This window comes from Camelus ferus, chromosome X (genome assembly GCF_009834535.1).
Source record: "Camelus ferus isolate YT-003-E chromosome X, BCGSAC_Cfer_1.0, whole genome shotgun sequence".
NCBI classification, from domain to species: domain Eukaryota; kingdom Metazoa; phylum Chordata; class Mammalia; order Artiodactyla; family Camelidae; genus Camelus; species Camelus ferus.
In genome coordinates, this window is record NC_045732.1 from 11,304,920 (window position 1) to 11,332,185 (window position 27,266).

A 27,266-nucleotide genomic window follows, 5' to 3' on the forward strand; every position below is an offset into this window, starting at 1 on the left:
GGGTATCTTTGGAACAGGGGAACTGGGTAGACGCGCTGAAACGCTTTTTAAGGCATGATAAGTAAGCTAGGTGGTAAATTAAAATCGAAACAGAAGCCACCTGGTAGGACCAGTCTCCTCTTTTCTACACTCCCAGCTACATGTCACATCCAGCCACCCAGACTTCTGGCTGTGTGTCCCACACCCCTCACCTTTCCGAGCACTTCCGTCCCTCCCGCCACCATCGCTTTCCCTCCACCAGATCACTCCCCTTAGCATCTTGGGGATTAATACCCGCTAGCATCTGCAAAACAAGAAAACATCCCCTGCAGCACCAGCCTTAGAGGGCAATTGCTTCAAACCAAGCGTTGTCTGCTGTCATCCCGTTTATCCGTGTGTCTGCTATGCCCAGGAGTGACCTGATACCACCTCTGTCTCTGACGCTCGCTTCTGTGTCCTGGTGCATAGCCATGGGTCCGTCCGCCCCAGTCAAAACCGCCCTGTCAGTTGTGCTGATACCCCGTCCACTACGAGGAGTCGCTTTAAGGAGACAGTCAGATCAGCATGGGTTCTAACTTGCAAGCTTCCAAATCTGCCTCTGGCTAATGTAAGCCAGAAAGAATGAGTGAGGAGGGTACTGGGCAGCTCTGGGGAATCTCCGGAGAACCAGGCTTGGAGGCTGTGCAGACAGGAGCAGCCAAAATCAGGGTGCAGGATGGCATCCATGCAGATGCCCCTGGGCACAAACACAGCACTGGGAGCTGCCCGCAGGTCAGTACTGGACACTGGGCTGGCCCCGGAAAGCACACCCAGGCTGCCCTCCAAAGGGGATGTGTGCACTGCCAACCCCTGTGCAGAAGTGCTCCTCCTGCACGGCCCGTTCCCTTGGGCGCTAGCATCCAACTTAGACCCTGGACACGTGTCTGACTGGCTCTGTGAGGGCTGTTCCTTGCTTTAGCTGCAAGGGAGCTTGGGAAAGCGAGCGGCCCGCATCTTTGCGCTAGAGTCGGGGTGGGGCTGTGCCCCGGTCAGCAGTGGGAGTCCTCAGAGGAGGGGGGACTCTGAGGCTGGGGACAGGCACAAAATCCGTACAGAGATGAAGGCAGATGCCACCCGGGAGAGCTAACTCCTTCACACCTCCTGGACACTTTGGGTCAGGGTGGCCGTGAGGGAGCTCAGGTCCATGTGAGTTGCGCAGACCTGGGCACCCCGGTCACAGTCATGAGATGCCCTGAGTCTATCTGCTGCCGTATGACTCCGAAAGCACAAGTCCAGAAGCATCCTGGACAGCTTTCCTAGAGCGAAACGGAGTCCTCATCTTGATACGAAGAGGGGCGTCGGGCGGCAGAGCTGACTGCAGCGTCTTGAGGAGGAAACGGTGTCTTGCTTTTCTACACTTACGTAGGTGGCTGTTCTCCAGTGCATGTTACATACAGTATTTTTGCCCCCAAATATGTATATGCACACGTATATATTTATAATGTATAAGTTTTATGTACAGTCGGCCCTCTGCACTGCGCCGCCCCCCCCTACCCTCCCCCCGCGGATGCGGACCACGCAGATGCAGAGGGTGTCTGCGTATTTTGGTATCCGTTGGGATCCTGGTACAAAACTCCCACAGATACCGAAGGGCAACTCTATATATAATTATATATGGGATATATATATATATTTCATCTGATGGGAAGATGGAGACGTGGGCAGTGGTCTGAGCATAAGTCAGGTTCGAAGGATTCCTCTGACCGCACCACTGCTCAGCGCCACGGGGGGCCCGAGGGCCCAATCGCGGACCCCAGCCCGCCCTCCTCTGCCCCCTGGTGGCGGGTGCAGGACGTGCCGCGCAGCCGCCCCGCGGGGCCCTCCGCCGCGGGGCCCTTTGGCGTCTTCCCCGTCGTCCTCAGCACCATTCGCTTGAGGCGTTGTTCAGACAGAAGCCACGTCAGGCTGGGCGCTCAGGCACAACTACTTTATTCACTTTCCCAAGGACTTGGATCTGGCGTTCACGTTACAGGCGGACCAGAAAAACCCGCGTCCACGGAGACGACAGGAGCTGCGGAGAGCCTGGTCCAGGACTCTTCCTCCTCCCACCCCCAGCGCTCACTCACGGGTCACCTCTCCTCACACAGGGGATCCGCGGGAATCCGCCCTAACGGGACGACGAGAGTGAGATCTGGGGGGACTACACCCCGGGGCCGCGGTGACCGCAAGGCGAGAACACGGCTCTGAGGCGCGAGGAGCGTGGAGCCTGAGGAATGCGAGGTGTGGGCCCCGTCGCGTCCTCTCACAGGTCTCCCCGGGGCTTTGCAATAGGTCCAACCTCGTTTCCGCTGCGGGACGCACTTGTAACATGGATTTCAGCTGTGCTGGCGTCGGAACCTGGAAAGGGAAGGAGAGACCCGCCGTGGGATGGTTTCCACGTCCTGGCAGGTCTTTCACAAGCATCACAAACGTGTATTTTCTTAAGTTACATGATACTTTCACATATAGTTCGTATTACGTGATACTTTCATTTCACCAAAGGATAAAACAAATCCTACAGAGCCATCTAGGGTGACTGAACGATCCTGCATTCTTACACCTCCCCTCCTCCGAACCACCCCGCTGGGTCTCAGCCACACCACGTGAGTGCTGCAGATCACATGGAAACCGCCCCCGTTCACCCGGGGAAGCGCCGGAGTCCAAAGGGCATCTCTTAGTATAACTAAGAATTGCCCTTTCGTGGATGATGCCCCACGGTTTGGGAAGGGGGAAGTCGGTAACAACCAGTAGAATGAAAGCAAACACCACTCCTGCGGGAAGAGTAATTGTGCAAGGTCTGTTTAACCATCCCAGTGACACACCGTCCTTCAGAACCTGTGGGAATCCTTTGGGACAGAGGTCAGAATTGTTCTTTTATTCAGCTGATATTCAGGCATGTCTGCCATATGCCAGGTTATGAGTCCAAGTCAGTTCCAGGGATTCCTTAGTCTGTATCACTGCTCAGCACAGCGTGGACCGGGGCTAAATCACTGATCCAAGCCTGCCCTCCTCTGCCCCCTAGTGGTGGATGAAGAACTTGCTGTGCAGCTGCCCAGCAAGTGTGTCGGAAACAGCTGGAAGACGCAGAGAAAGGTGGTGGCCTTTTCAACGAAGCACATGGGGCCAGTGACTGTCCCTCATGAAAATCTCCAAATACCAAACTCCCTCCACCAATAGGCCCGATCAACAGATGTTGACTGGAAAAGTACAGTGGGGTCACTGCCTTGATACCAGCTGGATGCAGCACAGGTACCTCAGAGCATTAATTGAGTCTAATGTTTAAAGAAGGGCAAGAACAAGCACAACTTAGAAAGAGATGCAGGCAGAGTTTTGGAGGACACTTAGGGAAGGAAAGAGAATGCCAGCATTGTATGGGCCAGAGAGGGTGATGAATTGTGCTTGGAAATGCCTGGGGCAGCCTGAGTTGCAGGAAGAGGTGATGATGTTACCAAGAAAAAGCAAGTCTGGGGCTGCAGTGTCCCACCACCACTGCTCCCCCCCCCCTCAGTGGCCTGTGTAGGGGAGAGGCACTCCAAGTTTTCTCCCAGGGCAGGATTAAGATGAGTCTGGGAGAACGGAGGTCCGAGTAACTCAGACCAGGTGTGATGCACCCACGAAGAGAGGGTAAAGGAATTAGAAGTTGGGGAAGGACAGACCTTGTGGCCACGGACCCTGCAGCCAGACCCTGAAGAGCGTTTGGGTCGCCTGAGCAGGGTGGCAGGCGCAGACCCTTTGCTGAGCAGTGACCCTGCTCTGCCTGGAGCCCAGGCCCCAGCTGGGACAGCTTCGAGAAAACACTTCCAGTTCTGGAACCAGGTTCCTGCTGGGGGTGCTGGTGGCTTGGTTCTCACAGGGTCACCCCCTGTTTATGAAGATGTCCTGGGCTCATGGGAACTTGTGTGCGATTTCTGTAGTCGTTGTAGAAAGACTCTGCTGGTATGTCACAGTAGGGGGGAGGGGGTTGGGATCAAGGTCTGGGCTGAGGAGCCCGCCCAGCCCATGACCTCACACTTGGGGACACGCTCTGTACCCTGTGGCTTTCCCAGAGTTCCTGCCTCCTTCACCCTCCCCCTGGGGCTCCACGGAGATTCCCTTTGTGCCTGAGCAACTGCCAGCCCCACCCACGCCGAGTTGGCTGGCTGCTTGCCACCCTGGGCTTTCTGGCAGGCATGCCTTTCCAGGGGTTTTCTGTTCTGGTCTCATGGGTCTCCTCAAAGAGAGAATGTGCAGGCGGAGCAAGTCTCCCAGAAGCTGACTTGGCGAGGCTGCTGGTGGGGTGTGTGGGCTAATCCTCTACTGGTGCAGTGTGAGTGCCCGACAAGTGTCCTTGCAGGAGAGGCAGATGCTGGCGACCTCACGGCGCCAAGAGCCAAGCCCCTTCCTAACAACTCCCTAGAAGGAGCTTTGCAAGCTAGGGAGGTTCTTGGGAAATTCCTGGCCCCATGGAGATCTAACAGGTGGGAAGGCATGTTGGCTGTCTCCTGTGCCTCAGCTATTGTTCTTGGATCTCTTAAATCGGGAACCCCAACCAGGGGACTCGGAGCATGAGCCACAGAGAACATATGCCACCTGGGCCTGGCTGCCCTTCAAGGTGTTGAATTTGATCTAGCCCCCCCCCCCCGAGTCGGAGGCCCAGGCTGTGTTCTCTCCCGCACTCTCCTAGCAAGTACAACCCGGGGGCCACCTGGTGTTACGAGGAGGGCAAGTGACAGCACAGAGAACCATAGAAGACCAAGAGCAAGATGGATGAAAGAACAGAGGAATGTGGAAGATAATAGGGAAGCATGGGAGAGAACAGAGGATTTGGGTTAAGAAACAAGAATTGTGGGAAAAGGCAGAATGGCGTGTGGGGAGGGACAGAATAATGAGAGGCAGGGAGTCAAGGGAGAGTAGAAATTGGGAGAGAAGAGAAAATTGTGGGGAGGCAAAGGATGATGGGGGAAAACAAAATTGTGAGAAAGAATGGGGATTCTGGAGAGAATAAGGAACTGTGAGAGAGAAGGAGTTATGGTGGAAGACAAATACGTGTAGGAGAGAAAATGTGGGGAGAGATGGAATGTGATAAACAGAATCATAGAAGAAAACAGATTAGTTAGAGACGATGAAGAATCCAGAATTGTGGGAGAAAATGGAACACTGGGAAAGAAAAGGGATGGGACAGACTGAGGAATTCTGGGAGAGAATGGAGAATTATGCAACAGAGAATTGTGGGAGAGACGGAATTATGGGAGGGTATGAAACTCTGGGAGAAGTAGGGATTTGTAGGGAAGATATGGGGCTGTAAGAGAAAGGGGAGGTGTGATATCTTCATGCAGAGAATGAGGAATGGTGGTAAACAGGAATTGTGGGAGGTGTGACAGCTGGGGGCAGAGAATGAGGAATTGTGGAAGCTGTGGCAACTTACGGCACAGAATGAGGAAATGTGGGGGGGTGTGGCAACTTGTGGCAAAGAATGAGGAATTGAGGGAAGTGTGGCAACTTGCAGCACAGAATGAGGAATTGTGGAAGGTGTGGTGGCATGTGTCAGAGTGTATGGAATAGTGGGAGGTGTGGCAGCTAGTGGCACAGAATGAGGAATTGTGGGAGACGAGAAATTCTGGGAGGTGTGACACCTAGTGGCAGAGAATGAGGAATTGCAGGAGACATGGCAACTTGTGGCACAGAATGAGGAATAGTGGGAGACATAAAGAATTGTGAGTTGTGGCAGGTTGTGGCAGAGAATGAGGGATTCAGGGAGGTGTGGCAGCCTGGCAGACAATGAGGATTTGTGGGAGGAGTGGGACCTTGTGGCACAGAATGAGGAATGGTGGGAGGTGTGACAACTAGTGGCACAGAATGATGAATGGTGGGAGGTGTGGAAGCTTGTGGCACAGAATGAGGAATGGTGGGAAGTGAGGCAATTGCGGCAGAGAAAGGAATTGTAGAAGGTGTCGCAGCTTGTGGCACAGAATGAAGAATTGTTGGAGTTGTGACAGCTAGTGGTAGACAACGAGGAATTGTGGAAGGTGTGGAAACATGAGGAATGGTGGGAGGTATGGCAACTTGTAGCAAAGAATGAGGAATGGTGGGAGGTGAGGCAACTTGTGGCAAAGAATGAGGAATGGTGGGAGGTGAGGCAACTTGTGGCAAAGACTGAGGAATTGTGGGAGGTGTGACACTTGTGGCACAGAATCAGGAATGGTGGGAGGTGTGGCAACTTGTGTCACAGAATGAGGAATGGTGGGAGGTGTGGCAGATGTGGCACAGAATGAGGAATGGTGGGAAGTGTGGCAACTTGTGGCAGAGAATGAGGAATTGTGGGAGGTGTGGCACTTGTCATACAGAATGAAGAATTGTGGGAGGTGTGGCAGCTAGTGGCAGAGAATGAGGAATTGTGGGAGGTGTGGCAATTGTGTATGAGGAATGGTGGGGTATGGCAATTTGAAGGCACACGAATGAGGAACAGTGGAGGAGTGTACACTTGTGGCAGAGTATATGGAACTGTGGGAGTATGTGGCAATTTGAGACACAGAATGAGAGTGGAGTTGTGGGAGGTGTGACACTTGTGGTACACAGTGAGGAATGGTGGGAGAGGTGTTGCCAGTGGCAGAGAATGAGGAATGGTGGGATGGTGTGACAGCTAGTGGGCAGCGAAACGAGGAATGGTGGGAAGAGTGGCAACTTGTGTCACAGACAATGAGGAATGGTGGGAGGGTGGAAGCTTGTGGCAGAGAAATGAGGAATGGTGGGAGGTATGGCAATTTGGAGGCCAGAATGAAAGAATAGTTGGGAAGAGTGGCACTTGTGGCAGAGAATGAGGAACTATGGGAGTTGTCGCAGCTTTTGGGAGAAGTGTGGAATTTGATATGAAGAGGCATTTCTGGAAAAGAAATTACTGGAAGAACAGAGGACTGTAGGATAAATAGTTTCAGAAAACAATCCTGGAAAATAAAATGGTGATTGAGCTCACAACAAAGAACTGAGAACAGTGGGAAAGCAGAATTGTGTGAGCAAATAGAGACTTCAGGGAGAAACAAGGAATTGTGGGAAGACAAGGGAATGTGGGAGAGAATATGGAACAGTGGGTGACATGAAATTGTGTGAGAAAATGAGGAATTTTGGGATGTGTGGTGGCTTATTGTAGAGAATATGGAATTGTGGGAGGCGTGGACTTGTGTGGCACGTGTGTAACTGCAGTAGAAGTGGTGGGTATTGGGAGAAATAGAGCACTGTGGGAAAGAGAAGGGAGTGTGGGATAGGATGGAAAATTATGGTACCCAGAGTGTATTGTGGGGTAATGTAGAGTGTATATGGAGAATGTAGAAGTGGAGAATTGTGGAAAAGGCAAGGGGTTGTGGGAGAAATGTAGAATTACGGGACAGAGAGGGAACTGTGAGAAAGATGGGGAATTGCGGGACATGGGGGTAACTTGAGGCAGCTGCGGAACTGTGGGAGAAAGAGAGTACAGCAGAGAGTGTAGCAGAAGGGAGGGATTATGGGGGAGAATGCAGAAGTGGCGGGGGAATACTTGCGAAATAGAAGGCATGGGGTCGGGGGTGCGGACAGAGAACCTGGCAGAAACAGTATTATAGGAAAGATGGGTTTGGTTGAAAACAGAATTGCCGAAGAGAGGTCTATGAGAGACGAGGAAGAATACAGTTGTGGGAGGAATGGGGAATCCTGGGGATTTGAGAGAAATGGGTGTTGTGGGAGAGAACAGGAATTGCAGGCAAGACAAGGGCTCAAGGGAGAGAGGAATCCAGAAGAAACATGGAATTGTGCAAACAACAAGGCGTTACGGGAGAAGCAGGGTATTGCGGAAGAAGTAATGTATGGTGGGAGACACAGGGACTTTCGGACAGACAGGCGCGCTGTGGGAAGAACGGGGTGAGGGTGAGGGTAGAGGAAGGGGAACTGTGGGAGAGGCGGAGAATTGCGGGTGAGGCAGAACCCAGAGGGAACAGGAGTACTGCGGGAAGGACAGTCGTGGGAGAGCACAGGCACGAGGGAGAGACGCGGTGCCCCCACTCAGCCCATCCACTAGGTTCTGAATAGGCCGCAGGCCTCCTGCCTGGGAGCACGCTACCTGTGCTCCGTTCCCAGCACAACCTGCTCGGTCCCCCGCACGCCGCACGTCTCAGCCCTGCCCACTGGCCGCAGCCCTTACGTCCCACATGCATCTTGTCCACGGACCCTGTGGCCATGCCCCTCCCCTTGCCCACGGCCAGGAAAGGCCCACACGTCCACACCCTCCCACCCAGGCCCCTGCCTACGACATGCCCCCTTTGTGGCCCCTCCACCCCTCCACACTGAGGCAGGCTTCTGTGCTCCTCCGGGCACCCCTCCCCAGGGCACAACCCAAGCCCCATCGTGGCCCCGCCCCCCGCCGGAGCCACGCCCCTTCCCACGGGGTGGGGGTGGGGTAACGGGATCCTGGGCGACCTTGGAGGAGCAGGGGAGCCGATCCCCTGAGAGATACAACCCCCACCCTCCCCACTTTGAAGCTAATGGTAAGACTGACGTATCATCAGATCCTGATCTTTACCCGCGTGAGCAGAGGAAAGTGTCCTGGTTAAGGGAGGGCGGGAGACCTGACACTAAGCTTCCGAATGCTCCTGGGTGAGGAAATAATAGTTTCAGGTTTTCTGGTGTTCATAAGATGAAAATCAAGCAGGTATTTGTTCATTTGTGAGAAGTGTCTTTTTTGTTGACTTTTAGTCGCAAGGGACATTCTAATTCCCTACAAAGGTGGTATTTTGAACAAAGTTGTCGTAAGGGGTTATACACAGATCTCCTCAACGTTAACTGTTGCCATGGTCATGAAGCATCACCACATCAGTTCTCCCACACTTACTCACTGGGCTAGTCCTACAAGCACATCTGAGTGGATCTCTCCTCTTAAAAACCTTAACCGGACTCTCACTGGCCGCGAGGTAAACCGCAAACTCCTCAGTATACAGATTCATGAGAACCCTTCATCATCTGCTCCCAGCCTGCCTCCCCAGCTTCCCACAAACCCCACGAGTGGCCACCTTCAAACAAATGCACAAACGTTCTGCTCTGTGCCTCCACACAGGGTCCTCCCTGGGCTTCCTCCTCTTCTGTTCCAGTCTGTGGTCCAAGACCCAGTTTGAAAATCACCTCCTCCACAGACTCAACCATGCACCAAAAAACAATGCCGTCTCTGCCTTTGCTGTGTCCCTTTAACACTTCAGACTTTTTAGAATAAAAGATAGATAGTAAGGTCATTACTTATTTGTAAGTTTCATACATGATACTTCTCAGGGACACTCACAACCCGCCCTCCCCGCCCTGCCCCCCGGCTAAAATGGTGTTGACCACATTGCAGATGCTCAATGAATATTTGTTGAAGTTCAAATTCAGTTAATTTACTGTTAAGTGCCTAGTAAGTGCCAGACATCGCATCAGATACTTAATAATGGAAGCTCAGTGTAAGTCTGCTGGCCTTGGAGTGAATCCCAAAAGTAGCAGGAGCTTTAGGATCTGATAAACATGTCAGGCTTCATCTTAGCAATGCCAATGGGAAGAAGCCTAACTGTGTTTTATGCTTTGAGTTTGTATCTCTGGACTTTTCTCCCGCATGGAACAGTATTTTCCGTGTTATGAACAGCCCTGTACCTTCACTAAAGAGATGAAAATTAGAGTGGCTGGAAAGGAGGAGAAAGGAGGCAACCCAAGACGTAGCCAGCCATGTCTCATTTCCAAGACTGTCACTTTAGGAGACAAGGCTGTCCGTTCCTCTGGGTCCTGGCAGCAGTGCACTGCCTGCGGCTAAATAGCAGGCGTCTGCTGTGCAGGGGTTGTCCTGCCCTGGGCTGACTTCCGTTAGCCCGGATGGCTTTGCCTTGGTGTTTTAGATGCAAACTGGAAATTTTCATGGCCTTTTAATTCTGTTCCTCGCTGACATGTGCTCCCTTGTCCCCCTCAAATGATGATATGTACTATTATTTACTCATCCTTACTAGAGTTAGCATTTATTAAATGCCCATTGTGTGACAGCACCATTTAGATAAACAGCACACGGATCTATTTAATCTCACAGGAATCACGTCGCTAGCACCCGACTAGAGGTCAAGAAATACTAAGGGAGATTTGCCAGAAGAGCTTGTCCCCAGCTCTCTTGGAGGAGGCAGAGATGAGTGGTCCGGTGCCCAGAGGCACACGCCCTCCCTTGAGGTTACCGTGAGCTCCTGCAGAGCTCGGTCCCTTCCTCAGATCGCACATCATCCTCGCTTCTCATAAGCTTCACAAACACTGCTGTTATTCAGAGAAGGTGCTTACCAATGAAATCTTAGTAAGAAAATGTTTAAGACAATCTCAGCTCTTTTGAGATGTATTAGACATGCTACCCTAACTCCTATGTGACTAAGAATTCTTTAAATCTTATCATTAATTACTCTCAGGCCTTTTGGAACCATGAGCTGCTAGAATTTTCCATCAAAAGTGTGTAATTTAACACCAGTATTACAAACAGCTGTTGGGCACCATTTGCAATGGTGAAGCATGAGCTACACGTGCAGGACGTATATCCGCTGAACAGTGACAGTGGCGGTGGACCTGCCTTCTGCTTAAAGGTGTTTTCGACCAGCCCGAGTGTAATAAGTGGGAAGAGGGAGGGGCTTCGGGGCCTCAGTGGGGACAGAAGGCGGGGCCAGGTGGCCTCCTCCCCAAGCGGCATTTGTGGGGATCCACCCCTGATGCCCAGAGGAGGGCCCTGCAAACATGCACTCTCTTCCTCTAAAGAACTTTACGTCTTGTTACTCAGAGCTAACGGCAAAAGGTTTACTCAGGAAGAATCTTTCAAGGGGATAAAATCTGATTAATCAGCTATCATAACCATGACAGTCACTGATCTTTCATTAGGAATAAGGACCATAGGTCTGGTTATTATTCTCTCGCTACGTACTTGATGAGAATATAAATGAGCTTTCTGTAATAGGAAACGCAGAATACAGAGCAAGTGACAAATCATAGGTTATAGCATGTTTCATGGAAACTACATCTAATAGACTTACTTATTTTTACAGGGGTTTTTGGTGGTAGTGGTGGTGGTGGTGTAGAGGTAACTAGGTTTATTTACTTATTTATTTTAATGGAGGTGCTGGGGATTGAACCCAGGACCTCCTGCATGCTAATCACACTCTACCGCTGACCTATACCCTCCCTCAGATTTATTTGTGTGTGTATATATATGTGTGTACACATACACACACACAGACCTACATGAATATACAGGTATGAAATATATGTAATAGGCTTAGTAAATGGCAGTCTTCAGAGAAACATTATTTGGACCTTGAACTGATACGTTCTTCCTCTGTATCAGCTGGGTTAACGGACACAACCCCACATACGATGGACAGGAGTTTAAAAAGAGCGCAGCTTGAAGACCGCAGTGCTAGTGTTGGCGGGAAAGGACAGATTGGGAGAACCAGCACTGAGTGACCGGCGTTTCGTCTTAAATGCCCCCGAGGGAGCCAGACCACCAAAGCGCACGGACCAGCTACAGAGGCCAGGTCCACTCTAAAAGCCAGTGTTACTGCCGGGTTTGTAGGGACAGGTTATCTCGCAGGCAAAATGCCAGGCAGCCCCGGAGGAGCCAGCCATGATGAACGCGAGGCTCGGGTGCCTCCGCGGGGAAGGCCGGGAGGGCGGGGACGCGCACGAGCAGCGGCGATGGGACGCGTGCGGGCTCGGCGCCGGTGGGCGCGGAGCTGCGCCTTCGCGGGGACGCGCGCACTCACGGGACCCACGCGGTCGGAGCTCCTGCGCACCAGCAGCGCCGCCCGGTTGTCCGACGGTGCATTTGCAGGGGGCCCGGGGGCTCCGCCGCCCGCCCGCCCGGGCGAGGGCTCTTACCTTCAGACAGCATGCTCAGGGCCTCGTCGGAGGTGTGCCCGCCGCCCGCTCGCACCACTTTCGTGCGCACGGGGCCTCCCCGGGGCTCGCGGGAGCCCCCCGGGGACGGCTGGGGCCGCTCGGCAGGCCGAGGTGGTCACCGACTCCCACTTGATCTCCTTCCTGGGAGCCTGGAAATCCAGGCTGCACCCTTTCCAGCCGTAGAAGGCCAGGGACAAGAGGAACCCTTGGGCTGGATTCAGGATCCCCTGCGAGGGGGACAAAGAGACGGGGAGGGTCAGCGCAGGGAGGTGGGAGGCAGGGCATCGGGTGCGCGCAGGGAGGTGCCTGAGGTCCGTGGGGCTCCGCGCGGGGTTGGGGCCCACTGGCTGGAGTGCGGCGAGACAAAGATCGCCTGGAGGTGCTGGGCCTCCAAAGGCGCCTGAAAATAGGGGGGAGGGGGGGCGGGGAGAGGGACTGGAGTTGGCAGCAGGCCCACCAGGGAGGGAAGGGAGAGTTGCACGGGGCCACCGAACCAGCGCCGTCTGCGCCTCTGCCAGGGAGGCTGCGCTGTCCTGCAGAGACCCGGGCTGGCCACCTCGTGCTCCCAGGGCGGACCGTCATGTCACAAAGGCTCCAGAGGCCAACAGTGAGTTGAGGGAACCTTCCTCCCGCTCCGTGTGGTCGTGCACAGGAAGTGAACCAAAGGAACCACAGGACAAGGACGGGGGCAGTTAACGCTGTCTGATCTCAGAGTCCCCGTGAATCAGATTTCTCAGACCCTGATGCAGTGTAAATACGAATTCTGTGTGGGGAAGGGAGGCCTCCCCAGTGGCAGCTGACATAGGGACTTTCCTATTGGAAACGCAGGACAGTGAAAAGACGGCGTCATCTACCCGTGGTCTTTCCACTTCATTAGCATTTTGTGTATTTCTGCCCAACATTTTTTCACATATGTGTTATTAGGTAGTTGCCATTAGTATAGGTTTTCAATCCTGAATTTTTCACTTAATGCTAGAGATTTCATTATTGTCATTTTTCACATCTGCATAACATTCTATCAGTATCAAAGACCATAATTTACTTAGCCATTCTTGTTTTTTTAAAGACTTGGGTTGTCTATAATGCTTTATGATTATGGATAGTAAGGATTATCTTCATTCCTATGGTTTCTTCAGTCTGAAATATTTTTTTCAAGATAAATTCACTGATATTTTGAGTCCAAGGTGTGATACACTTGCCAAATTGATTGACCAGAGTCATACCCACTTTATAGCAACCCCACACTGAATGAATCAAGCTAGCTTGGGGACCAAGGCCAGAGGTAGGCAGCCCAGGAACCTGTTCAACTCACTACATATTTAAGTAACAGATACATCATACTTCTGAGTGGCTTTTATTCCTTCTGGTTGTTTTTTTTTTCCAAGAAGAAAATTTTAAATCAAGATTGACCTACCATAATGAACCACGTGGTCTTGGCTGCATTCCTGACCTGTTTCAAAGAGCCTCCATTGATATCTGGTTGCATTTCAAGATAGAATAAAAGGCTTTCATTGATGATATTTGACAACCAACTGTTAGAAAGAAAATGGCGGAGAGGTGAAAAGAACTTGCATCAGAATTGGGGGGGGGGCGATCATAATTAGGTTTGTTTATTTATTTGTTTGTTTACTTCTTTAATGGAGGGACTGGGGATTGAACCCAGGACCTCCTGCATGCTAGTCTACCACTGAGCTACACCCTCCCCCACAGAATTCATTTCTAATGCTAGGGGTCAGGAACATGTCTACCAAGATCTAAAAGTCCTGGAAGGGTGACTGCTTCAGCAGGAAGGGGGAACCAGCATGCCAAGAATTTAGTGTAAGAGATGCCATTCCTGTCCATCTAAAGCAGAGACGGACAAATCCTTCTGATGGTAACGCACAACGTGACATCCGGGGTAAGGTTCCAGCGCATACCCAATAACCCAGAATTCACTATTTGTTTGAAGAGCAACCTGACATTTTGATGAAGGCCAAAACAAATCTTATCTTGACATTCTAAGTTCGAATGTTTTGAGGTTATTGCCGGGAGGCCAGGGAAGTTTGAAATGGCAAGCTTGGTGTATTTTTAGAGGGAGGTAACTTATGTCTCTTCTGGGAGGATATTCAAACCGACCTCCTCACATCAGGTTAATTAGTAACACTACAAAGGCGCGCCCTGTCCGGCAAAGCATCGCTTCACCGCAGCAAAGTGTTTTCTGATTCCAGTGTATTTTGCACTGGTTACAGGTCTCTGCCCAACGCATCCACCTGAAACACTGGGTCAGAACAGCAGTGGGGGAGGAGAGCGTAGGAGAGGAAGGTTGCTCCCTGCCCTTCTTGACCGGGCAGTGAGTCATCACACCAAGGCCGTGCCCCTGCCCTCCTAGCTCATCAGACACAGGAGTTGGTGTCAAGACTGATGCAAATGGGTGGATTTACAAGGCACGATGGAGCACGATGGAGCACTGATCTCAAAGTGCACCCAGCAAGGGACAAAACACCGCATGCGTATGGCTGGGATGTATCAAAACTAAACCCAGGACTTCTTGTTCTAAGGGCTTCTTCCTCCAATTTGAGTCGATCTGAATATCTCTCCAGGAGTGCACGATTGTAGACTTGCCTTCCTGTCTGGCATGCACTTCCTCCAAGGGCACCTAGCAGTTTCAAAGATTTCCTTTCCAAAGACTCTTCCCTTTGGAACTTTCAGGTCACACTCAGGAAAGCAAATGACAAGTGGTTTGCATATCCCTTCCCAGGGACAGTTTAAAAAAAAAAAAAGAAGAAGAAGAAGAAGAAGAAAAAAGATTACCAAATAATGAAAACCAGCATGATTTTGAAAAACCGGGTCTTGATCACCGCTCCCATCCGTCTCTCGCTCTCTGTGTAGATGCCTTGTCTTCCTTTCAGCAAGGAGGCCACTGTGAAAAGAGGGGGACTACACGTGAGGCTCCTTACCTACCCCCCCACAGGCAGAGCCAGGAGAGCCTGAAGCCCCGCCGGACACGCCAGTGCCCTCCTCACAGCTTCTGCCTGGGAGTTCTCAGAGCCTCGAGGGGATAGACATTTTTTAAATGTTTACTTTGAAATCACTTTAGATTTACATAAGATTTGCAAAGATAGTACAGAGAGTTCCTGTCTACCTACACCCAGCTTCACCCCAAAGGTAGCATCTTACACAACCACAGTCAGCCTGATCGCCATGAAGAAATTGGCACTGCTACCATACTAGCAATTAAACTCCAGATTTTACCAGGATGGTACTAGTACAGGGACTGTATAAATATGTGTGCATGTATATGTACCCATATACATATACATATATATACATACACATATAAATGCATATGTATATTTTGTGTGTGTGGTGTGTATATATATATATATTTTTTTTTTTTCGGTGGGAGAGGGAGATAATTAGGTCTGTTTATTTATTTATGTATTTTTTTAATGGAGGTACTAGGGATTGAACCAGGGCCTCATGCATGCTAAGCACACACTCTCCCACTGAGATACACCCTCCCTCTGGGAATCATATTTTTAATGCTTTAGATTTTTCCTTATAAAAATAACGCAAGCTTGCTTTTTCTAAATGTTGAAAAGATTTAACATTTCTCCTTGTAAAGAAGTTGGAAAATATAAAACAGTTTAGAAAAGAATGAATGGTCTATGGTCTACCCAGAGACAACCAGCGTCAGCATCTTAGTGTATTTCTTTCCAGTCTTTTTTCTGTAAGTCGTTTTTATTTGTTTGATGCAATCGAATCAGCAACTTTGTTTTTTTAAAAAAGCTATGTTTTTTAATTGAAGTATAGATTATTTACAATGTTGTGTTCGTTTCTGGCATACAGAATAGTGATTCACTTATACATACGTTTATTCTTTTTCATATTCTTTTTCATTATAGGTTATTACAAGATACTGAAGTTAGTTTCCTGTGCTATATGGTAAGTTCTTATTGTTTATCCATTTTATATATAGTGGTGTGTGTCTGCTAATCCCAAACTTCTAGTTTATAGCTTTCCCCTTTGGTAAGCTAAATTTGTTGTCTATGTCTGTGACTCTTTCTGTTTTGTAAGTAAGTTTGTGCCAATAATTTAGATTCCACATGTGCATGATATCATATGATATTTGTCTTTCTCTGACTTCACATAGTATGATAATCTCAAGGTCCATCCATGTTGCTGCAAATTGTATGATTTCATTCTAAAAAAAGCTACCTTCAATACACTAGTGTTAAATGAGATATGAAAAGAGTGACCCAGAGACCCACAGGGATCTCCCACCCCTTGACGCTGTGGTCCAGTACTTGACATGTTCTAAAGTCCTACAGTCAACAGCTGACCCTCAAGCGACCGTTCTGTTAGGGTATGTTTCCCTCCATCCTTCTGCACGTGGGGGAGCCACACAGCTTGAGGGGGGTGGAGACCTGCTCCAGGCCACACTTCCCTGAGGATGGGGTGGGGGGTGCAGTTCAGCCCCCTGCCTCAGCCAGGTCTGTCAGGGGCCTTCGCAGACTCACAGCCTCCCTCTTCTGTAGTTCTTACAGCTTCGTCTGACTCACTTCCTGTGTGCTCCTTCCTGTTCACTGCCCCACCAGGGAAAGACACTGGCCCACACGTCACAGGAGAAACCAGGCTCCCACGACGCCTTGGCCCACGGCCAGACCTCCCCCTGGGCTGCCCTTTCTTCTGCTCCCCTCACCTCTGCAGTTTCCCAAGGCACCTCTGGGGCCTCCGGGCAGGCCACGGCACAGCCAGGATGAGCCCAGATGGAAGTGGAAAGTACGGTGGTCCTGGCTTCGCACTATCAGATGCTGACAAAGAATCTGTACCGCCCACGACTCAGTAGCGTTGCTCGCTTTCACTTACTGAACCTACTCACTTGCCCCAGCTGTACACTGCGGATGTCTCTGGAGGATGACGAATGAGGTCAACGGTCCCAGATAACTGTCTGAGCCCAAGGGCTGGGGCCTTTCCCGTGGCATCGCGACCCGAGGGCTTTCCCGTTATTGCCCTGCAGTCACTGTCTCCTGGAACGGGATGGGGCTGGCCTGTCATTTACCTGCAGTCACTGTCTTCCGGAACAGGATGGGGTTGGCCACGAGGACGAGCAGCAGCGGCAGGTACGTGGTGACGTAGTGGGGGATGGCATGCTCCAGGCCCCTCTCACACCTGAGCAAGGGAAGCCAAGTCATTCTCAAAAACAAAGCTCAGCCTGAACTACTCCGACTTACCGGGAAGCGGAGAGAAGAGGGAGATGCTCAGATGGACACTGACTCTGCCCAGCGGAAATCTGACTCATCTCTCACGTCTGTGGACCAGCAATAAATTGGAGAAGAATAGGGGGAATCAATCACAGTTCTGTCTGTCTCGTAAACAGGGGAGATTTTAAAGGTCCCTGCTGGGAAAAGCTAGAGAGAGGAAAAGACTCTGAGAGGGTGGCTTCCGCATACTGGGTCTCTTCAAAGAAAAAACACAATTCAAGGAAGACGAAGGCACTCAGTGAACTAGTTAGGTTTGGAGCGCTTATGATGGGCTAAGCCTGGCCGATGTCACGGAGAAGACCCAACGTCTGTCCTTGACCTACGGAAAATACGCACGCTTCCTATTTCAAAGGACATTGTGCTCATGGTGATGGGTAATCACTTGGGTGGTTCTGTTCAGAGAGATTTCTGTGGATGGGCCATGGGACTTTGTCACTGTAGGACGTGGTAGAGAGCCACACCCAGGGTTGTTAACTGTCAGCGCACAAACGCATCATCTACAGGAAAATGAAGAGAGAATCCAAAGCAAAGGGGAAAGAGGATGCTCGGGCCCAAACCAAGACTGAAGGGGAAAAGCAGAGGCGGGAACAACCCCCGTGGCCACGGAAGGTGATAAAAATTCAAGCACTCCTGTTTGAATACACCTGGACTGCTCAAACCAGTAGGGGAAACCTGGCGGAGAATGCAGAAGAGAGGGTAAGGAAAACGCAGTGCCCATCTCTTATGGCCTGAGGGTTACACTACCACCTGTGATGCAGCGGGCTTTCCACCAGGCGTTCTCATCTGCAGCTGTGGAAGTGCAATGTGGTCTGGAAGGACTCAAGGGGAGACAGGGGAACAAAGGAAGAAAAGATGACATTCAGAGGCAGGGAAGCAAAGGACACGTCAGTGAGGGCGGGAGCCTAGGGCAAGCGAGGGCTCCGGGTGGTGGGCTGAGAGGATGAGGATTAAGGTGCTTCCCGGGGGCAGCATCGCCAAGGCCGTGGGGGGCCCTTGCGCTCCTGGGAGCCTGCAGCCATGGCTCCCTTGTGCCCAGGTGCAGCATCCCATGGGGGGGGTGAGTGGTAACAATCCCCTTTCCGATTAAGTGCATTCCTCTGTTACATCTGCTAACTCTACACCTGTCCTTTTAAGGTTCCTGGAGAGAGCAGGCTGTTTGGACCTGTGAGGAGTCACTGTCGACAAGGCAACACCAGTGTGGAGACGTCCCAGGGAGCAGCTACAAGAAATCAAAACGTAAGGGAGAGACACGGTCTACACCACAGGTCAGCAAACTTTTTCTGTAAAGGAACAGATGGTAGATAGTTTAGGCTTTAGAGTCCTCATTGCCTCTGTCAGAACGACTCAATGTGTGAGGGCAGCCGTACCCAGCACACACACAAATGGGCACGGCTGTGTGCCAATAAAACTTTATTTACAAAAGCAGGCAGGGGGCCGGATCTGCCTGAGGGCCGTGCTATGCTGATCCTTGGTCTGCAGTGCCCTAAAATCACAGACTAGAGACAGTGTGCAACCTGTTTTTCAGTTTTCCAGTGAAAACTGGAGCATATAACCTTGGAGGGGCCCAGAGGCTTTACCAATAAGTTCATGGATGGGATTTTCAACCTGAAGAAATGCCTGAGACAATTTCAAAGGCCACGTCTCCCAGCAACCGTGTTCAGAAGAGCACAGGATGGAGAAGTGAGAACGCACAGCCAGCAGACGCTTAAGATGAGCTCTCTCAGAGCCACCCTTGGATTCTTCCAGCATCTCGAACTCGTCCTTAGGCTGTTCGAGTCACCTGCTGCTGCAGAGGAAGCTGGCTGGAAGAATGAAAGATTACGAGTGGGCGCCAGGAAGCGGCGTCACTCCGGAGGGGGTCTCGCCTGGAGCCTGGCGCGCGCGCGCAGAGAAGTGGCCCCGCGCCCCGGGCGCTGCGGGCGCCCTGTGGCACCGGCACCGGCACCGACCCGCACGCACGGGACACGCGCAGCAGCGCAGTCAGCGCGGGTCTCGCCTGCGCGGATCCCTGCGCACAGCCTCGCGCGGCCCCGCACAACGGCCACAAGGCGCCCGCTCGGGGTCGGCGCCCGGGCCTTTCCTGCGGGAGGACGCGCGGGCGGGAGTCGGGTGGGCGGGCTCGCGGGGGCGGCTTACCTGGCGACGGAAGGGTGGTAGAGCATCAGCGCCCCCTCCACGCACAGCAGCACGGCCAGGCCCCAGGCCATCAGGTGGTACAGCAGGACGGTGCTGTCGGGAGAGGGCCGCAGCTCCAGCCGCCGAAGTGCGGGCCCACCCCGCGCCGCGCGGGAGCCGGGAACCGCACACTGCAAACCCTCGGCAAACCGCTGCCTTGTTTTGCCTCTTGAGTTTGTTTGCTTTTAATCGAGGTGAAATTCGTGGATCATAAAACTAGCCATTTTTCCCCCAATCATAAAGGACAGTCAAATGTGCTCACACGTGTTCAAGAAATCAATCATCTGTTATAAAAAGTAGTTCATTTGTGTCCCCTTTTCTCTTTTTTAAGATTCTACATATAAACAATAAAACTAGGCATTTTAAAGTGAACCGCTCAGTGGCATTTAGGACATCCACAGTGTTAGGCATCCAGCACCTCTCTCCAGTTCCAGAACATTGTCATCACCCCCAAAAGGAGACCGGGCACCCATCAAGCAGTCTTTCCCGTTACTCCTCTCTCAGCCTCTGGGAACCACTAATCTGCAGTCCGTCTCTATGGCTTCGCCTATTCTGCACATTTCCTCCGAATGGAGTCCTGCTCTTGGTGGCCTTTTGCATCTGGCTTCTTTCACTGAACCTAAGGCTTTCCCGATGGGGAGGAGCGAGGCACAGGTACCTCATGATTCCTCCTCAGTGCCCAGCTCCCCTGGTAAGCAAGGAGCTCCTGGCTCCAATCCTTCCCGAAGTCACCTCTGTACCCAGTATGCAAGTGTCTCAGTGCTCAGTCCAAACCAGGAAGAAGGTCTCTAAGAACTGGGTGGTTACTCCATGTTCCAGGAGAGCAGGGGGGTTTCCTATGGGGCCTCCCCTCTCCCCACCTACCCCTCTACTCCCTGCAGAGTTAACATCTCCATCATGGATGTCTGCACTCCCACACGCCCCACCCCGCAAGGATTAGGAGCAGTCAGCCTGGCAGGTGGGGCCAGGAAGACAGATGCTGGGACCACGTGCAGGGCTCTGGCCCTTCAGACACAGCGGTCAGTCTGCCTCTTCTGTACAACAAGACGGGGATCAGGCTCCTTCAGAGGTACCTGCGGTCACTCAAAGCTCTGCCGGACACCTGGGTGCAACCCCAACTCAGCAGGATTTTACCCCTGAAGATCAGCTGCATGGACCGAGGGAGTAGTCAGAGCTCTGGGCGAAGGACCCCTCTCCAAGGAGACAAGAGAGTAAAGAGAGGCAGCTCATGAGGAGGGAGCTCCAGGGAGGAGAAAGCTTTACAGCCGGCTCTGTGGGCGGCCCCAAGGAGCAGCTCTGTGTTCTGCCTCCCCCATCATCTCTGGGTCCGAGCAGCCCTCTCTGCCCCTCCAGGTATGAGAGCACACAGGGCTGTCTTGCCCAGAAGCCAGAGGCTTTGCAGGACACTCAGAAAACCCAGGAGCAGCTTCCTGCAGAGGCTGAAAGGGTGTGGGAGGGTGTGGAAGGGTGCGGAATCCCTGCATTCCAGACTGCAAGCCTGGGCTGGATAGAGCCCGTGGCCTCGTCTCCTGAGGTGGGAGAGCACGGCCAAGGTCATGGCCAGGCCAGCCCAGCGTCCGGCTCCACAAAGCCTGGGCCTCAGTCTTCCCAGAGCTGGAAACTTGCCGTGGCGCTTGTCCTTGGGAGGCGCCTGGATGTTTTGCATCCTTGGACATTTGCGTCCTGTTTGATGGGTGGGTCCTTGGAAGCCTGGCATCCTGTAGTGTTGGCACATCCCCAACATCTGCCTACCCTAACACTGAGCTCCAAGATGAATCCAGACACTCCCCTGGGTGTGAGCAGGGCTTCCTGATTGCCTGTCCTGGCTTCTCAGAGCTCTGTCTGTCCTCTGGGTCCAGACAGCTGTCAGACTGTCCTGTCCAACCCCAGTGTCCCCTGGATGGAAGTAAATCATACATCCTCCTATGACAGCAGGAAGCATACTCTTCTGCTTCCTTTCAGTGCTGCAGGGTTCCTCATCTTTGCAACTAAATGGTGGTCCATGACACCTCTGTGCCATAGCTCCGATCCCCCCAAACTGAGTAAGGGAACCATCATACTTGCACTCGGCTTCAGGGACAAGGTCTTCTCATGCTGCTCGCTGCCTACCCAAAGTCATTCTCCCTTTTTTCCTAAGTGACATAACCTGGATGCCATGCACAACAGCAGCATGCTTGGCGAATCAACTCTACTTCCTGCCTCCCCCTACAGCGAAGTGTGGCCATGAAACTAAGTTCTGGCCAATAATACAAAAATGTAATTGCTGTGTGAAACTCCCAGGAAGGCTGCTTAAAAGAGAGCTGGCTCAAGGGAAAACAGGCCCCTTTTGTATTGCCCCATTCCTCCTTCCTGCTGTCTGGAATGCAGATTTGATGACTGGAGCTCCAGCAGCTATAATGGTTCATGACACCTTGAGGATGGAAGACACATAATAGGATGGTGCAGCAGAAAGAGAGATGGAGCTTGGGTCCCTGATGTCCATCAGAAGAGCCCTAGGTTGCCTACCTCTGGCCTCCTTTAGCATGAAAGAGAAACTCCTATCTTAAGTCACTATTATTTTATGTGTTTTACATAGGCGAAACTAATTCTCACTGGTACACCTGTTTGGCTGCCTTTGACCCTGACTATCTTCCCTAGAAAATTTTCACAACCAGGTGAGTGACAGGGCAGGGATTCGAACCCACCAAGGCCAAGGCACCAACCGCTGTGGAGTTCCTCCCTGGCAGCCACCGCACCTCCTGCATTCTTGGGCATAAAGTATCAATACATATTTCCAAGAATTTTTATCCCCAAATCTTTAGATGCCGTCACAAATGTTTACATTCATGTCAATTCTTTTTCAAGATTTGTCCAGTTCTAAATATTTAATCTATTGAGTTACTTGTTTTCAGGGTTTTAACATCCTTGATATTTCAGTTCTGCCTCCTGCCTTTTATAAAAATGAGCTGCGACAGATGTTCCTCAGCAGAGGGGCTGGCTGAAAGGTTCTGACGGGCTATGCCTGTCATACAGAAACTAAGACATTCTGGAGCACTCAGAGGTCTCTCCAACCTTCCCTCAGGCAACAAACCGGGTCAGAAGCCAGGCTTGCTTCCTCTGAATACCTCAGTCCAGCGGATCTCCGGATCACCAGATAGGCGTCAACCGCATAGCAAAACAGCCACCAGAAGCAGGCACTGTACAGCAGCTGGATCCACATCTGTAACCGGGGGGGGGAGGGGGCATCAAAGCTCCTGGAGTCAGGCTCCAGACTACCCCCACCATGAAATGAGCTGGCAGACGCCCACTTCCTCTGACGTCAAGAGGCAGCACATGATAGCCCTCCGGAGACACGTGGACCTGTCTTGGAAACCAGGGTGGGGTGTGGCCAGGGACGGGCGTGTGCCTTTGTCCCCGGCCTGCTCAGCTGGACTGGTCCAGCGCACTCTCCCTGTGGTACCCTTGTAGGCAGGAAGGTAAGGACTCAGATGTGTGGCATGACCTCAAGGCTCACGGGGTCTTTGAATGAGAAGCTCTTTTGCCGAGAACAAAGGAGGCTGGGCAGGAAGGACCTTCCCAGGAAGGGGAAGGCAGGGGCTCCGGATGTTAGAGATGGAACAAGACTTATACTGGGACGGATAGTTCCACCGGGATGCAGCTGGGAAGCAACGAGAGGGAGAGACGCTGACAATGCTGCCACAGACGGTGGGGTCAGTGCAGCATTCAGTGCCCTCTGAGGTCACTCACTGAAGCACTGACTTTGCAGACAGAGCAATATGTCCATCAAACAGATGTATTTAAATATATCCTTTGTTAAAGTAAAATACATCCAATAAATCAATAACATTCTTTTTTCTTTTTCTTTCTTGGCCAGCTGGTTTTGATTGTGGCTGGATCTAAGGTAAGGATTGCATGTGTGTTTAAGGAGGGGGGCACACTAACACAGCAGTTCTCAAACCTGAGTGTGCGTCAGAGCCCCTGGAGGGTTTGTTAAATCACAGGTGCCCACCCCCCTCCGATTCCTGGTCAGGGGGTGGGGATGGGGAGCTCGGAGCATCTGTGTTTCTAAACTGCAGTGGGTTGGTGGCAGGGTGGGGACCACACTTTGAGGACACAGCCTGGCAGGAGCAAAGGGCAGTGGAGAGATGAGGGGAGGCACACTTACTGCACTCCCCACACAGAAGGCGGTGGGCCACATGTCAGTCCCATTCACAGCTGAGATGTCCACGAAGCTCGGGAATCCTAACCACACCGTGGACCGGACTATGATACCTAAGGGAGAATCAGGTAATTCTTTGAATGTGGTTCCATTTCAAATCTAAAGCTGACTTGCTGCTCTGTAAAAAGGATGGATGGATGGGTGGATAGGAAGGAGAGAGAAAGAAGTGAGGTAGGGAGCAAGGAAATAAACACACACATTGGTGTGTGCAGACAGACAGAAAAAACAAGACTCAGAAAATAAGTATTATGGTAATGGAGCAATCCCAGGCACTCTGATTTCAACTGAAACCAGCATTAGCCCTAACTTTTTTTGTTCGTTTACTTGGCACTAAGAAATGATTATGTCAATAACAATCTGTATTTCTCGTCCAAGTGAAATATTCCTCACATAAAAAAGAACTGAAAAAGCACAATTCTGAAGTTTAAACAGTTCTTTCATTCTTTAAAAAAACACATTTAAGATTTTCACAAATTAGCTCTGGATAATTTGATTTTGACCTTTATGAATTGTGAGTTTCTCCTGGCTATGTGACCCAAATATCGAATTCTCCTCTAAACAGTACACACACTTTCGGTCCATATGAGGGGTCTCTGCTGGGTAAGGTGATACCCGCTGTTTAAGCGCACACTGCGTGGCGTGCTGCTTTTCTTCGGCACAGTGAGTGCTTGGTCGTTTTCAGGATACAGCACTGATGTGAGCTCAAGAAATACCGAATTTTTTTTTTTTATTTCTAAGTGAGGTGATGGATGTTAACTAAATTTATTGTGGTCATCATTTCAGGATAAACGTAAAGGCAAGTCATGATGCTGTCTGTCCTTCAACTTACACAGTGCTGTGAGTCAGTTACAGCCCAGTGAAACCGAAAAAAAAACAAAACAAAAAACAACAAGACCCACGCCCTAAGAGGTAGGCATCCTGTATTTCTTATTTTCCAGTGAGGAGTCTGGTCACCAGGCCTCCCCTGACTCCGGCTTCTGCTCCTTTGACCACAATGCCTGTCCTCCCTTCTAAAGGCCGGAGGACATCCAGGTATTATTTCACTGGCCCTCAAAAGATCTTTGGGTACATCTCTACTTCCAGATATTCAAGTGACAGAAATTAAATTACTGTGAAGGTGCGTTTCCAAACTGCTTTTTAGCAGAATCAGGAAGAAACCAGTTTTCTATGGAATTGTCATGCCCCAAGTTGATTTTAGCCCTAATAGGAAGGCACTATTGTGTCCTGTCTCACTCAAGTCTGAGACAGTGAGCAGAGGTTCCACAGCATTTACCTGAAGTCATGAGTCCTCAGTGCCTCCAATCGCACGAGCTGGAGCGGGAGAACCAGGCCCTGGGACACACAGCCACCATGTGCCCAGACATCTGCCCCCCCGGGGGGGGAGGTAAAAGCTGCCGCCACCCCTCAGGGCGTGGAGGTGGAGGGCACTGCAAATGCCACCAGCAGTGGAACAAACCAACTGTAAATTAGCATTTGTGAGACAACTGAACATATGCCAATGATATTAAGGAGCTGGTTTTCATTATTTTAAGATGCTAATGACACTTCAGTGATATATATATTTTTAAAATTCTTATCTTCTACACTCATATGTATTTGTATGGATGAAATGATATAAATTCTGGGATTTGCTTCAAACTAATCCAGTGGAGAGCTGGGATGAGGGGATGGGATGTAGACGAAACTGGGTACAAGGGACACATCATATGGTCTCTACATTTGTAGATGTTGGAAATTTTCCAAAATAAAAAGTTATCATGCTCAGCAATATGGAGCTTAGAGGCCTATAAAAACATGCCACGCTAGAGGTGAAAGCAGGGGTCAGCCAAGCTTCTGTCAAGGGCCAGAGAGAAAATATTTCAGGCTTTATGAGCCATACTTTCCCTGTTCAACACACCCCCCTGCCCTCGTAGGGCAGAGTTGGCCGAGACGACACACAAGCGCAGGGCCTGGCTGTGTTCCCATGAAACTGCACTTACGGACGCTGGCATTTAAATGTCATGGAATATCTCCATGTCAGGAAACAGTCTTTTTCTTTAGATTTTTAAGAAACACTTTAAAACGTAAGAACAGTCTTAGTTCATGCGCCATAGAAAAGAGGCAGCAGGGCAGTATTTGGCCTAAACTGCAGTTTGCCTGCCTGTGGAATAAAACTCAAACTTGCATGGATGGATGGATGGATGGATACACAGATGGTAGATGATGGATAGATAAAATTTTATTAAATATATTTTATATATTATATATACTTATATATTTATTTATATATATAATATAGATTTATTATATATATATAAAGGAGATACAGATATAGACGTATATAAGTTTTCTTCCTGATTCTGCTAAATCACATTGGAAATGATGTGTGTGTGTGTGTGTGTGTGTGTGTGTGTGTGTGTACACAGAATAAGAACTGCTAGTCTCTCACTGGTGTAACAATTAAGGATGCATTCTGTTTTCTGGGTTTTCCTTAACAGCGCTGTCTAGTTTCCCTGGTAAGCTTGCAGTAACACATTAAGTTGGTTTAGAAAAGGAAGAAAAAAAAAGGGGGTCCCCTGAGCCACCTTTTACCGACCATCCAGCTTGCAGAGTCCCCTGAGTCCCCTGGCCGCCCCGTCCGGTCCCTGGGGAGCCGCCTCCGGCTCAGTCGTCCCGCCTCGCGGGCCGCGCGTCCCCCCGCGCCGGGGCCGGGTCCCAGCCGCGCACTCCTCCGCGCCCCCGGCAGGTAGCAGCCCCGGGCCGCGCGCCCTCGCCCGTGCTCGGGGCGGGTGCCCACCCGCCGGCCGCGCGCCCTTACCCAGGCAGCCGAGCACGTCGCAGGCGATGGCCGCGCGCAGGATGCGGACGGAGGCGGGGGCGCGGGCCGCGGCCGGCGGGGAGGCCGAGAGGACCCCGGGGCCCGCGGGCCGGCGCCCGGGCAGCAGCTGCAGGAGGCCGAGCGCCAGGCGGAGCGCGCCGCTGCCCAGGCACAGCGCGTGGAAGGCCCGCGGCTGGAAGCTCAGCACGAGCTGCGTGGCGGCGTCCCGCGTGGGGCAGCAGAAGGTCCCCAGGCGCGGGGAGGCCATGGCCCGGGCTCGGGGACGCGGCTCGGGTCTGCCGGGACCCCGCCGGCCGGCCTGGGTCATGTGCTTGCTGGGCGCGCCGGGGGATGGGGGTGTCATGTGCCCTGGGCCTCCCCATCCCCGCCCCAGCCCCCCGCGCTGGCAGAAAAGGCGCCGGGCGGGGTGGGGGCTGTGCGCCTCCGCGAACGCCGCGAGGCCTCACGAGGGTGATGCTTGGTCAGGAGGGGGGGACGTGGCGAGAGGAGGCGGAGGGCCGAGGGGGAGGAGGGCGCCAGGTGGGAGAAGTCCGCTCGCTCTCTGCCCTTGCACGCAGCCTAACCGGGGCTTAAGTCTCCGGAATCCAGAGCGCCCAGTCCTACCACCTCGTCTTAACGGATTTTACCAGGCAGCGCGCCTCGGGCCAGATCTTCCCCGTTTGGGATTCCTACATTCCTAATTTTGATTCGTTACAGACTCATAAACAGTGGCTGCTGTGACTGGCATTAAGGCAGTGCTTTTCTTTACGGTCCCTCTTCCCCACGGAAACAATCCCACAGCGCTAGGATTTTCCTTTTAAAACCAACACGTAAATCTTAAAGAAAAGAGGAACTGCTTTGCCTAACCCGGCGCGCGCGCGCACGCACGCGCACACACATTTTATACCTTTCAGGTGTAGGGTTGTTTTGGGCGTTGTAAATTAGCTTTCAAGAGTAATTCTGTTTAGAAAAAAAG

General features: G+C 51.6%; 1 protein-coding gene and 1 long non-coding RNA gene across 3 annotated transcripts in view; one reads left to right on the forward strand and one right to left on the reverse strand.

The window, feature by feature from the left end:
- Window positions 1–27,266, forward strand: part of LOC116661810 — a 38,197-nt gene that overhangs the window by 4,268 nt on the left and 6,663 nt on the right. The window contains exons 1-5 of one of the 2 annotated variants that reach the window (XR_004317769.1): window positions 13,453–13,774; window positions 15,762–15,801; window positions 16,455–17,816; window positions 18,255–18,385; window positions 23,149–24,402. This is a non-coding gene — a long non-coding RNA (uncharacterized LOC116661810). Of the gene's footprint in view, window positions 1–13,452; window positions 13,775–15,761; window positions 15,802–16,454; window positions 17,817–18,254; window positions 18,386–23,148; window positions 24,403–27,266 lie in introns of those variants that run through there. The other variant, XR_004317768.1, reaches the window with a different exon arrangement.
- Window positions 1,931–27,180, reverse strand: GPR143 (G protein-coupled receptor 143). The gene is given in 10 exon segments (XM_032474369.1): window positions 1,931–2,355; window positions 11,857–11,980; window positions 11,982–12,104; window positions 13,292–13,409; window positions 14,668–14,776; window positions 16,919–17,028; window positions 19,257–19,349; window positions 22,400–22,494; window positions 23,440–23,546; window positions 26,291–27,180. Coding segments are annotated over 10 exon segments (1,338 nt in total). The 5' UTR covers window positions 26,655–27,180; the 3' UTR covers window positions 1,931–2,260.